At 51.2% G+C, this 13,238-nt stretch overlaps 3 protein-coding genes across 3 annotated transcripts; all 3 read left to right on the top strand.

Annotated features, from left to right (window-relative positions):
• Positions 1–1,053: 1,053 nt before the first annotated feature.
• Positions 1,054–2,059, top strand: COL26b_001506 (uncharacterized protein; the record flags this gene model as incomplete). Its single annotated transcript, XM_053174454.1, has 5 exons — positions 1,054–1,261; positions 1,314–1,465; positions 1,531–1,629; positions 1,684–1,718; positions 1,894–2,059. 5 exons carry the CDS (start codon positions 1,054–1,056, stop codon positions 2,057–2,059), a joined length of 660 nt encoding a protein of 219 aa, XP_053041764.1.
• Positions 2,060–5,276: 3,217 nt separating this feature from the next.
• On the top strand, positions 5,277–8,414 carry COL26b_001505 (uncharacterized protein; the record flags this gene model as incomplete). Its single annotated transcript, XM_053174453.1, has 2 exons — positions 5,277–6,915; positions 7,000–8,414. The coding sequence occupies 2 exons, from the start codon at positions 5,277–5,279 to the stop codon at positions 8,412–8,414; spliced, it is 3,054 nt and encodes a 1,017-aa protein (XP_053041763.1).
• Positions 8,415–12,548: 4,134 nt separating this feature from the next.
• COL26b_001504 (uncharacterized protein) lies at positions 12,549–13,099 on the top strand (the record flags this gene model as incomplete). The annotated part of the gene is made up of 2 exons (XM_053174452.1): positions 12,549–12,599; positions 12,662–13,099. The coding sequence occupies 2 exons, from the start codon at positions 12,549–12,551 to the stop codon at positions 13,097–13,099; spliced, it is 489 nt and encodes a 162-aa protein (XP_053041762.1).
• Positions 13,100–13,238: the final 139 nt, after the last annotated feature.

The following is a 13,238-nucleotide window of genomic DNA, read 5'->3' as shown; positions in this document are numbered from 1 at the left end:
ATTTTAGCAGGCACGTCGATCACCACAAAGATGGGACGGCGATCTGCCACGACGAAGTTCAAACGCAGAAGTTCTAACCAACGCTATCGCGTTAACCGCTGGAAATCTGCGCGAGACGTACTGCGGAATTTGGGAACCCGGTCCTGTACGTAGGTATGGGAACGAGAGCCACGACTCAGCCCTTGCAGATGATACTGCATCATGCTGGGTGCAGTGGATGCATGTGTTCGGGCGCCACTCGACAATTAAGGCAGTCCACGCGAATACATCCCTGCTTATTTCCGACTATCTCATGATCGACTGGTGCTTGAATGTGCTTAAAATTGCTTGAATGGCGGGGTTGACAGCACCCCGGCAGCTTGTGGTGGCAGTCCGCGATACGGCCCCAGTTTCGGTGGCGGGACGGACAACTCCTGGGAAATATTACTGGGGGAAACCTGCGGGGCCGGGACCCGGACCGGGGCGCCCATTGTTGGAGAATTTCTCCGTCCACATGGTCGTTCTTGGCACTATCAATCAGATAATGTGACCTCGTTCCAACTGCCATGGTTGATTTCCGATTAGATCTTGGCATCTTACTTCCAATGCAGGGACAGAAAACAAAACAAGTTCAGTTGGCGGTGACTAGGCCTCAGAGTAGGATCGTTGCCCAACGCCTGCCTCTTTCATGGCCATCCCTTTGGCATCTTTATCTTTCCAACCAGCTTACCTACCAAATCACGGCAGTTCATTGAGTAAAAAAATTCATCTCATTGGGCCGCCTGTCCATCATTTTGATTATTGTTCACCAGCGTAGGATCCGGAAAACTGCAAACCATTTCTCACGAGTTTCTCACAGCTGCGTTCCTTCAAGTTTAGTCCACCAATGATCGACGCACGAAACATCAGCTTGGTTTCATGGTCGGAAACTGTTTAGCGATCAAGTCTGCTGCGCTCATCTATATAACGGCTCCATAAGATTCGCTTCTGTTGGGTCGTAACTCATCACCACGGACTTTGCTTTCAATTCGACCTGCCTTCTGCATCAAACTTCAAAGACATACAAGAGCAATCATGTACTTCTCAAAGGCAGGTGTCGTGGCTCTGCTGGCGGCTTTGCCGTCCACTCTGGCTTGTCTCGGCTACGAGGGTGGTCTTCCCACTCCTACTAGCACCAAGACCAACAGCAAAGTCATCGAGGTGGCAGCTGGTGCCACATTTGATGGTGGCTGGGCTAAGTATGACCGTGGCTCGGGTGCCTGCAACGAACAGGCCGAAGGAGGTGAGAAAGTCCCCGTACAGCCACAAATAGCGTGTCTCACAGATGTCTTCAGGTGACGCCGACGCCGTATTTCTGCTCCGCAAAGGTGCAAAGTTGAAGAACGTCATCATTGGGAAGAACCAGGCTGAAGGTGTGCACTGTGACGGACCCTGCACTCTCGAGTTCGTCTGGTTCGAGGACGTCTGCGAAGACGCCATCACTATCGTAAGTACCACTCACACGTTTTATTTATTTGATAAGAATGAAGCGACCTCTAACACCCAATGCAGAAAAATGATAAGGCAGGTGAAGAAACCTGGATCATCGGTGGTGGCGCCTACAAGGCATCCGACAAGATTGTCCAACACAACGGCTGTGGAACTGTGAACGTAAGTTCTTGGGGACTCTTATGACCTTTCTTTTGGCGCTAAAATATATGGTAGATCATCAACTTCTACGCCAACACATATGGCAAGTTGTACCGCTCTTGCGGAAACGTAAGTCAACACCATGGATCCGATCAACACCACAACACGAACTCACGATATATCTTTGAATGAACAGTGCAGCAGTCAGTGTAAAAGAAACGTTTATATCGAGTGAAACTCCCCATTATCCCTTGGAAAGATCATAAAAAGTCTAACAACTAGCAGGGGAACCACCGCGTACAACGGTGGCGAGTTGGCAGGTATCAACTCGAACTACGGCGACACCGCCACCCTCAAGAACGTCTGCACGGACGCAAAGGTCAAGTGTCAGATGTACAACGGCTGTGCCGGTGGCTGCGAGCCCACCAAGTCGGGTGTTTGCTCTGGCTAACAGTTGGTGGTGCTGTTCAACATCATACGCCCCTTCCCATCAGCAAAACCAAACCCGGCCCTTCCTTCCTGGGAAAGAAGTGGGAACACGGCCTTGCCTCCTTCCTTTCATATTGCAGACTGTCCTGTGAGCACTTTGTTTCTTGTACATACAGATCTCAAGACAATCGCCCTCACCCGGCGATCAGTGACGTATATAGCCTTTTCCCAAGAATGATGATGATCGTCTTTATCCATCTTGATTTGCAGCGAAAAAATAATCTCATGCCCATCAGAAGTATTGATGCGGCTCAGTACAGATAGAGTTTGAAAACCATTGGGTGGATTTTCGCATGCCGCCGGTCGGTTCACACACAGTATGAATCCGAACTTCGAGGTCATGTGCTACTTAGTAACGTCCACGTGAGAAGCCACTTTCCATTCATAAAAGCCCAGTTTCAACGTTGGAAAATGCCGTCACTCAATGGCAGTGACAAATATTGACATGTATGGCTCAGATTTTGCTTTCTTACATGTCGACGCAATGACCAACCGCATCTACCTTGAGGGCGCGAAATCCACCGGAGATATCACGGTCTCCCCGAAATCAGGATATTAATAACACAGACTGACATGGTTTTTAAAAGTGAAAGCTTTCTCTTCGTCATCGGAATTTTCCCATGCCCGACTTCACAAATCCCACTGAGTCGCGAAACACGTAAACGAGTTGATACTGCTGCAATGATGCGCAACGAAGAATCGAGACCGTCCCAAAGCCGCGCTTCAACGCTTTTCAGTCGCCTCAAGGCAAAGCTCACTTGCAACACTAAGAGACCGAGCATCAACCCCGATGGAGAAAATGACATGTTGGCTGCCGGAAGTCAAGTCGAGAAGCAAAGTAAAAGCGATTCGGACTTAACCAAAACTCTTGAGAGCGACGAGCAAACTTCGCAAGTGCAGCAAGTCAACACCGAGAGAAGAGTTCGTCGCAGAAATATATTCACCAAGTCCAAGTTCAAAAGCATAGTACCGAACGACCACAACAACGACAACGAGAGCGAAGAGAAGAATAACTCTGAGCGAAGCAATTCTGAACTCGACAATCGAAGGAAGAAAGAGAAGGCGAAGATAAGGACGAGGACAGTGTCACCCACAAGATACTCCGACAGTGGCTCCAACTACCATTCTGACGCCATCAACGCAGCTATACTTGCCTCTATCACTGGAATCCCACACCACGGTCCTTACAACTTTGGCAACATGTTTAGTGGCGGTGATGACGGTGGATTTGGAGGTGGTTGCGATACTGGGGGCGGCGGCTGTGATTCTGGTGGGTGGGATGGTGGTGGTGGTGGTGGATGTGATTAATCGGGTCCTGTCTGCGGATGTTTAATTTTTCACAAAATATAATGTAAATACCGAATTTCGAAGACTGCACTTATCTGCATATTGAAGACTGATCTTTGCTCTAAAAATCGAAAGATAAAAACACCATGCGCATCAACCCCCAGACAGAACAAAGGGTGATATAGCGTGTGGTTTTCTAACCACCAGTCTTAGATTATGAGGACTCAACTACGTGTCAACCCTTGTCCCCCTGATTCGCACCGACCGTTATAACATGAGGCCTTCTACGTATTGGAGCAGTCGATTGGGTGATCGGAATACAGCCCACCCCCTCAATGTAGCTTCCCATGTCCGCCAGGACTCAGCTCCAACCTTAGTGATTACTTATAGACAGAATCATCTCATTATCTCATGAATATGTGGGTAGGACTCGAGACGCGAATCGGGCACCTTATACTATGGCAAACACAATTCCGTTGCAATAATAGGAAATGGCTTAGAGGCCAGTCGCATACATAATTTTGGATAGGTTACTTAAACAAAAAGTTGAAATTTATGGAATTGCAAGCAGCAGGCACTCTGTTGCTGGGAGGAACGCTGTCATGGAGCACTATGGGCGAAGCCTCTGATGCACCATCTGTATTCTCTTTTCCGTTCCAAATTCCAATAGCTACAACGAGGTCCGATTTAAGACCTACGCATGAATGACACTGGCTGTGCGGCAATATCAGCGAAGCACGTCGAGGAGCAAGCTCCATTGGATGTTTACATGATGACAATCTTTTCACATGTGAGGAAACAGACACACCCATCACCCAAAGAAATGGCTAGGGTGAAAACAAGGTTCAGCGAGGTTGAAATCGGGTTCGGACGACTTGCGGGGCAGCAGCCTCCTGACGGTGAGGTTTCGCGCGACTTGATTCGAGCGCGTACTGAGTTTGCCTCGGCACATCATTTCTGCGATGTCACGAATGAACCGGCGCAAAATCATCCAATAATAACAACCCACTTTCAACTTCCAGTACCAGACATCCCGCCGGTAAAATACGACGCACTATCGCTTTATTGCCCAACCCATGGCTACACGTGAGCAGAGGTAGGCCACACCGTTGACAGTCTCCGCATCGAACGCGACACTAGCTTGGCCAATTTCAACATTGCGATCATGCCAGATCTGTAGCCAAGCTTCGCATCGGTTCTTGCACGACGTAACGCCGAATATACCGAGCCGCTCGTATCTCCACGCCTCGTTGCGACGATGTATCATGAAGAATCGAACATTATCGCAGACTGTCCATGAATGACAAGAGCCAATGCCCTAAAGCTCGATGATATTGGGTTGCAGATGGCCTCTGTTGTTCGTTGTCTGACTCGGGCGCGTACCTCCTAGCCTGTCAACCGGCTGCGACTTCCCCGCAGTCCAGGTCTCAACAGCCGGGATGCTCGTCATCACGAGCGGTCCTTGGAGACTGTGGGGTAGCAAAGTGCGGAGAATCAGGGGTGTTCGGGGTAGCTTGAATGACACGGCAAGCTCCCGTTCGCTCTCGGTGTAACGGTTACCACGACGCTTTACCTCTACTGATGCGCTTGGTCCCTGATGGCCACTTGCGAATGACATGTTCCTGGCTTGAAGCTTGCGTCTCGACAAGAGGAAATGATCATCCATTGGATCGTGGAGGGGCATACCCCCCCAGCCTGGTGCTACCCAAGACGGCCGGTCGAGTTCTCGGGCAGAAATATTGATGTTTACCAGCCATGTGGTTGATCAACATCCCGCGACGGCGTAAGTCGGGGCCGAACGACTGTATATAAAGAGACTAAGGTCCATTTGCCTACTCAATACTGAGTGATGTGCTAAGCGTCTTTCTGAAATACACAGAGCGCTCCACACCATGCCATCTTTTCGCCTCTGGCTTTCCTCGGCACTCGCCTTCGCGGCGATTGTGAGGGGTCAAGATGCCACAGCACAGGTTGAGGCAGCTCTCGCGGCCCTTACTGTTACCAACGTCGACGACGTTCGTGGTAACCTGTACCTGCCAACTGCCATCAACGGCATCAACATTACATGGGCGAGCAACGCGTCTTCAATCATCTCGGATGACGGCGTTGTGAAAAGGCAAACTGAAGATGCTCAAGTCGCTCTCACCGCCACGATCGAATATGACGGCGTGAGTCAACAGAAGGATTTTGTTGCATCTGTCCGCAAAGCCGTTGTGCTTGACCCCTTTGAGGGATACGCCTTCTCTTATTTCACTGGAAGTACAACTGCCGGAGAGAATATTTTCTTCGCTGCTAGCCAGGGCAATGATGCCTTGGACTGGACGGAGCTGAACGGCGGCCAACCCACCTTGACTTCATCCTACGGCACAAAAGGTCTTCGGGATCCGTTCCTCATTAGATCACATGAAGGCGACACCTTTTATCTGATCGCGACTGATTTGTCGATTGGTTCCGGTACATCCTGGGGCGACTCCGTCAGGATTGGGAGCCGATACCTCGAAGTTTGGGAGTCAAATGATCTCATCAACTGGTCTGCCCAGCGTCATGTCCTGGTTTCCCCTCCCGAAGCAGGAAACACCTGGGCTCCGGAGGCTTACTATGACGAGGATCTTGGGGCATACTTGGTTTTCTGGGCTTCGTCTCTGTACGAAGACAGCGACGTAAACCGCACTGGTAGCACCTACCACCGCATGCTCTACGCAACAACTCGAGATTTCGTCACCTTCAGCGATACGCAGGTTTGGCAAGACGCCGGTATGTCGCGCATCGACTCGACTGTCATCAAGTCCGATGGCACTTATTACCGTTTCACCAAGGATGAGGGTGCGAGCGGCACCGGGTGCAGCGATATCATCCAAGAAAGCTCAGCATCCCTCCGTGCTACCCTGGAGTCATGGACCATCATCGATTCTTGCATCGGCAAGAAAGCCGGAACCAGCGCCGTCGAGGGACCGACCTCTTTCAAGTCCAACCCAGGCGATGTGCACGGCGAGAAGTTCTACCTCTTCGTTGATGAATACGGCGGCCGGGGTTACATTCCCCTGGAGACTGCTGACATCGGCAATCCCGATTGGACTGTATCGAGCTCTTACAATCTCCCTTCAAGCCCGCGTCATGGCACCGTTATTCCAGTCACTGCAGGCGAACTTGCTGCACTGACAGGAACAACAACAACTCGTCGAGATGTCAGCGCAGATGGAGAAATCCTTCGCTATGACTTCTCCTCGGTTGACGGTACCACAGTTCAGGATGTTTCGGGTAATGGCAATAACGCAGTCATCGATGGCGGAGCGACCATCACCGACGGCGCTCTGACGTTCGACGGCGTTGATGACTATGTCAAGTTGCCTGACAACATCATCGCTGGTGTCACAAACATCGCAATTGAGGCAAAGGTTCTCGTCGACGCTTCTCAGCAGACGCCATACTTTATCTACGGTCTTGGGAACACGGTGTCTGGTTCTGGAAACGGCTATCTCTTTTCCACCGGAAGCCCATACAGGGCATCGATCACCACCGGCAACTGGACGGGTGAGAAGACGTCTTCCTCTGGATCTCAGCTCCCTTCAGGAACTTGGCTACATTTGGTCTTTACTCAGCAAGGCCGTACTACAGTTATTTACCTCAATGGCTACGAGGTTGCGAGAAATGAGGATGTCAACATCAATCCAAGCAACATTAGTAACGGCGTCACGACTGCAAACTACATTGGCCGGTCGCTTTACGACAGTGACAAGCCTTTCAAGGGCCAGGTTAAGGAATTTGCCATCTTCAACAGGTCTTTGAGCGCAGCTGAAGTTCTTTCCCGCTCAGGAAACGTCGGTGCCATCACTGAGGTTGCCCTTGCCGACAGCACTGCCCAAAAGGTCCCCCCCATCATCAACACCACCGACAACAAGGTCTTATTCCCCGTTTACCCGGGCACTGACCTTACCAAGCTGGCTCCGGTTTTCACGACTACGGAAGGAGTGACTTCTTCCCCCGCGTCCGGCACACCTGTCGACCTTACTTCCGAGGTCAAGTACGTCTTGACCAAAGGCGATGAGGTCGTGGGTAAGTGGGAGATCAAGGCGGTTGAGATGGGAAGTCCTGTTCTCCCGGGTTTGTATGCCGACCCGAACATCGCCGTATTCAACGGAGAATACTATCTCTACGTGACTACCGATGGTGTTCCTGGTTGGGGTGGGAACAAGTTCTACGTCTGGAAGTCGAGTGATCTTGTCACCTGGACCCGAAGCGAAGACCCCTTCCTCGTTCTCGACGGAGCTAACGGCAACGTTCCTTGGGCCAATGGCAATGCCTGGGCCCCAACAATTGCCGAACGCGACGGAAAGTATTACTTCTACTTCAGTGGAAACAATATCGCCTTGAACACGAAGACCATCGGCGTTGCTGTGGCTGACTCGCCCGAGGGCCCATTCACTGCTGAGCCGGAAGCAATGATTCTCAACAACGAAGCTATCACTGCTTCTCAAGCGATCGACCCAGCTGCTTTCCAGGACCCTGTCTCTGGCAAGTACTATATCTATTGGGGCAACGGCCGTCCTCTTGTGGCCGAGCTCAATGATGACATGGTGTCGGTCAACTGGGATACACTGCAAGCCATGACGGGGCTGGTGGACTTCAGAGAGGGCTTGTTTGTCGTTTACCGCCAAGGCCTCTACCACCTTACCTATTCCATTGACGACACGGGATCTGAAAACTATCGTGTGGGATACGCCACATCTGAAAACTTCTCTGGTCCTTGGCAATACCAGGGTGTTATTCTGCAAAAAGATACCTCCCAGGGCATCCTTGGCACCGGCCACAACTCCATGTTCAACGTTCCTGGTACTGACGATTGGTACATTGCATACCATCGCTTCCAGATTCCTGGCGGTGGCGGCTACATGCGCGAGACCACTATTGACCGCGTTTACTTCGACGAGAACACCGGTCTCATCAAACCTGTTGTGCCGACACTCACCAGTGTTGAGCCGCAGACTGTCCCGCAAAAGATTCGTAGACGGTCAAGGATTATGCGTTTGTAAGATTCTCTGATGGAATCAATTTGAAATATATATGGAAGATATGATCGATAAATGCAAATTTTCACATGTTTAAAACGATTCTTCATGTATATGTTGAAAAGCTATTTGAATTGAAGATGCCTTTTTTTCTGTCACGCGGGGAGCAAATGATGATAACAGAAGCCCATTGCAGGTGGATTCGTGTCCCTACATATTTAATTGATGTATGCCGATGGGCTGCAGCTTGGCGTGTTTGACGCGTAGATGTATTCAGTGCCGGCACACCCTCCGGGACATCCCACACCGCAGGGGAATCCAACGGTGGTGGTTGGAACTGCGGTCGGACAGCCACACAAGTTGTAGATGGTTGACATTCCCAAGCACAGGGGTCGGATACAGGTGCTACAGACTGATGTTGTCTTGGTTACTGTAGGGCAGATCGTCGGGAGAGGAGGGTTGGTTGGGATGACTTCGGTAAGCGTGACCCCGCCACAATCCGGCTTCGCAGTTTCGAAGATGTGTATGGTCAGTTGGCAGTCCGTTGGAAGTGGTCCATCGCAGGGGAAGTTAACTGTTGATGTTGGAACAACAGTTGGACAGTCGCAGCGACTAGAGATGGTTGAGAGTCGGGCACAGGCCTTCACGGGAAATGTGGGACAGATGAAACCGGTGGTTGTGATAGTTGGACAGGGAAGACCGTCCAACGCCTGTGCGAGAGTGAAGCTCGAGAAAGTTAGTTGAAGATCTGATGAAGGGAATCCTACATCTTACAAAGTTGTGAGCAAGAAGATGGTACTCTTGAGAGTAGCCATGGCGAAAAGTCAGCGTGGGCACGATAGATGAGGTTATGCGCTGAGTTGTTGACAATATCATAGAGAAAATGGCATTCTCGGTATCAAGATCCCAGGTTAATGTGAACTTATACTTGGATTATTTCGTTGTCTTTAGCCATGAACGTATGTGTTCTACCATGCATTTGGGGTGGGTTGATGTCTCGCATCATGTCCCTGCATTTGACCCTTTGGCGAACACATCAGCCGCCACAAAACTGTTTTCTTAACAAGTTTCACCAGATTACACGTCAGGTCAACGATGATTTGACAACTTAAGCGATTTTTGAACTCAAGCTGCTTCGCCAATATCACTAGGCGGAATTGGACCGCCGTCGGTGCCGCAAACGGATACGAGTTTAAGACGCCCGTGATGCTCGCCATCGGTTGCAGCATCCCGCAACGCTTGTGCTGATGATCATGCCCCGCTTTCTTTCGTGCTCACTCATTGTACTCGAAAAGTGATCGCCGTTCGTTACCCCACAAACCTTTTCCTTAGCCGCAGATCGGAGCGAAAGGTAGACATAAAAATAGCTCGCGACTCATCTCGCTACGCCATCTAGCTACGCCGCTACGACAGAGACAAGTAGATGAAACTATTTTATTGGAAATGTCACGTAAAATGAAGGTAAGAAACAAATCTAGTCGTAGGACAACCAGTTATATCTAATGCCAGCGCTCCAGTTTCCAAAGGCTGCGCGGCTTTGGTACATTTAAATTGAATAATACACCATAGAAAAGTCCCATTGCCTGCTAGCCTCGCCATTCACTCATTGCCATCAGCACTGACGCTTCCACGGTATCAAGATCGCTTGCTGTCCAAGAAAATCATCATACTTCCGCTTGCAGTGGTATTCAGCTGGCTTCCTCTTGGCATCTAAGGCGTTCATGGCCTGAGACTCTCGGCATTCCATCCCGAGACAAATAAGCTTCGGTGACATGGTTGGCTTCTTGACATATTCAGAAACAAAAATTGATTCGGCCGCTGAATCGCTCCGCCTTGTAAGGACTGGAAATCGTGAGGAGGCGAGGAGGTAGGTGCAAGCTACGTTCCGGCTCGTACTCGTGCACAGAGTCCGCCGTAGGCCTTTGAAGTTTAGGGTGCGCGTTCTCGCATTTTACGAGATTCTGCCTCTTTCGCAAACCCCGCCCCCCGCCCCCTTCATGTGAGCTAAGTCACACACAAGATCCTTGCGGTTCGTTTCTCGAGTGAGGTCCATCAGTTCAGCCATTCTTTGCCCGTGCCCCTCAGCAGATCAGACGAAGGTCGAATAATCACCACTGGTAGTAGGAGCGAATAATGACTCGTGTGCACGAGGAGGTCGAAGAAAAGGCTTAGTCGACCTCGAGGCTTGAGAAGTGCCCGACACTGCACTGCTAGATCGGGCCGCATCAGACGTGGTCGACCATGTCTACTTGCTCAATAATACTTTGGCTAATTGGCGAATGATACGACCCCGGACGGTCTGGTCTTGTGAACGGCACCAGTCGGCGGGCCCTGCGGCGATAAGATACGATGTTATAGGCCGTGCCCAGTTTGATATATATTGCCCAGTGCCGACCGTCCGGCTGCTTACCCGGAGAAAATGGCAGAGATGATGGTCAACGCATAAGGAAAGGGATAGATGGTGAAATCCATCAGGAGTCGGTTGCGAACTAATTTGACGGCGACGTCGCAGAGGCCCAGCGTCTCCCTCGTCTCGCGACATTTCTTTTTGAGCTAAGGCTGCATCGAATCTGGACTACTCCGTGTCTGCAGCCAGCATTCAATGGATCAGGGCTGAAAAGAAGAAAGCACACTAGCTGTCAATCCCCGCACATGATGCAACAAAATCTCCTACCTACGTTCGACGGAGAATTACTCCCAAGTTGACGGGTGAGTTAAGAAATTCTTTCTGGGGAAGCCGAGCCACATTTCCTGTCTGAAGAGCACGTAAGCCTGGAGCCGGCTCCGGGCCGTCACATCCGTCGGCGGCGGCCGGAGTGGAGCCGGAGATGGGGGCGGATTCCAATCTATCGCAGCATGCCGCCACTAGTTCCGTCATATCCGGGGCCGACGCTAGATTTAGAGTTAACAATTGCCTTCTGGTCAATTCTCAGCAGCCGATATTGGCGAACCCCTATTCCGCGCAAAACACAGCCTCACGATGGTGAGGCAGAAGAAAGAAAGAAAAGGCTTGTCGTTATGGCGAGCTTGGCGCACACGCACACTCTTTGGGTTGATGCGCTGCTCAGCCCAAGGAATATCCATTAACAAACTGTAGTTATGCTAGTGCGGGCCTCGTTCGTCACAGCATGTCGAGTCGGGCTTTGCTGTTTCATTCCGCTCATATGACAAATTTGCCCCAGTCCGCTGGCCTGAATGGTCGGTGCGCCCGCGGCCTCTCGGTCTCGAAGCGAAGGCCGATGTTTGGATGATGAGAGAGAGCGTTCGGTCGGGTTGAACGGCTCAAGACACGGGCGCACCTGAACACACACTCGCACACTCATTCATCCACTTCCACACACAAAAGGGGCATGCTTTCAGATTGCAGCTCGTAGGTATGGCCTTACGAATGATCCGAAAAGAAAGCCCGAGAGTGCAAAAATAGGAGACGGAGGGCCTGAGGGAGCCCGCGAAAGCGCTTTGATGTCACCCAGCGAAACAGTCTGCACACGAATCTAGCCCCAACGCGGACACCCAAACTTACGAGCCCAGGTCTCGACAACGTCCGACGGGTGCCCACGTTGCCAACGGCAAGTGGAATTTCTCTGGAAAATCCCCCTTCCAGCAGCTCTGCAGGGTAGAGTTCCAAGACCCCTGTGCCGTCTCAGCCTGCCAGTTGATTCGCCATAGTTTTGGATATACGGCATAATCCTTGCCTCTCGTCCGCGAAGCTGGGCCTTTCTGTCTGACATTTCGCCCCAATGCACCCAGATCCGCGACAGGGGTCCCGTGTTGAGACTCCAACCCCCTTCTCCACACAGGTGATACTGGTGCCCAGATGCACGCGGGCATTGGTTCGTGCTCGACTTCGGATGCAACTGATGCTCGTGGAATTAAGATGGCATGCGAATCACTATATAGTTCAGATCAATGAACCCGTTCCCAACCGTGTTTGGACCCCTCCACCTCTACCGGCTTCTGCTTCATTCTTTGCTTTGTCCCAAGGTTTCACCCCTGGTAACCAGCAGTTCGGTGTCGACATCTACATTCACTTCTGCAATTTGAATCTTTCGAATTTCTCGATTCCATTTCTCTGCAAAAACGACACTCTTTTGCACGCGCCAAGTTTGAGAATTCGGTTCATCCAACAAACACACATCTGACGTTGAGAGAAACAACATGCGATTTTCCATCGTGGTCCTTGCCTTGTCGGGCAGTGCATCGGCTCTGGTATGCTTATTAGTCTTCAGTGACAATTACAGAATTATCTATTGACGAATCTTTCCAAACAGCCTGCTCTAAGTGGCCTAGCGGCTCATCAGCCCACCGAACTTGTCGACCGAAGCACTGGCGCCGAACCCGCCTCAGTGGCAGATGATTTGAGCCGTCGTGGCTTCAAGGCGGAGGTCGTGTCCGCCGACGATACGAACGCGAAGAAGAGGGACTTGGAGGTTGTGACGAGGCAAACGAAGACAGGAAGTGCGGCGGCAAGCAAGACCAGCACCGGGCCGCACGCGGAGGCAATTGGTGACAATAAGGTCAACCCGACGACGGGTTTGACGGACTCTGAGGCCGCAGAGATCGTGACCGGACTCGATCTCAAAGACAAGAAGGCTCCGGGGTCTCTCAACGCCAAAGGCCAGCGGAATCCGCTGCCGGGTCTGAGCGCGGACGAGACGGATGCTATCGTGAAGCAGGGGCAGGCAGCTCTCAAGGAAGCTGGCGCATGATAGGCAAGGTTCCCGTGCGAAAACAATAAAAACACAATGCTATCGCTGGAGGCATCACAAATATCTTCTCATCACAGACTCGCGACGTAGATCAGTCAAGGACATTACTGCTTCTGTGATGCTGCAAGCGGTCTTACTG

Source organism: Colletotrichum chrysophilum, assembly GCF_026319265.1.
Source record: "Colletotrichum chrysophilum strain AFK26 chromosome Unknown scaffold_6, whole genome shotgun sequence".
Lineage (NCBI taxonomy): Eukaryota > Fungi > Ascomycota > Sordariomycetes > Glomerellales > Glomerellaceae > Colletotrichum > Colletotrichum chrysophilum.
The sequence above is the reverse complement of the archived record's forward strand: the minus strand, read 5'-3'. Positions and strand labels throughout refer to the sequence as shown.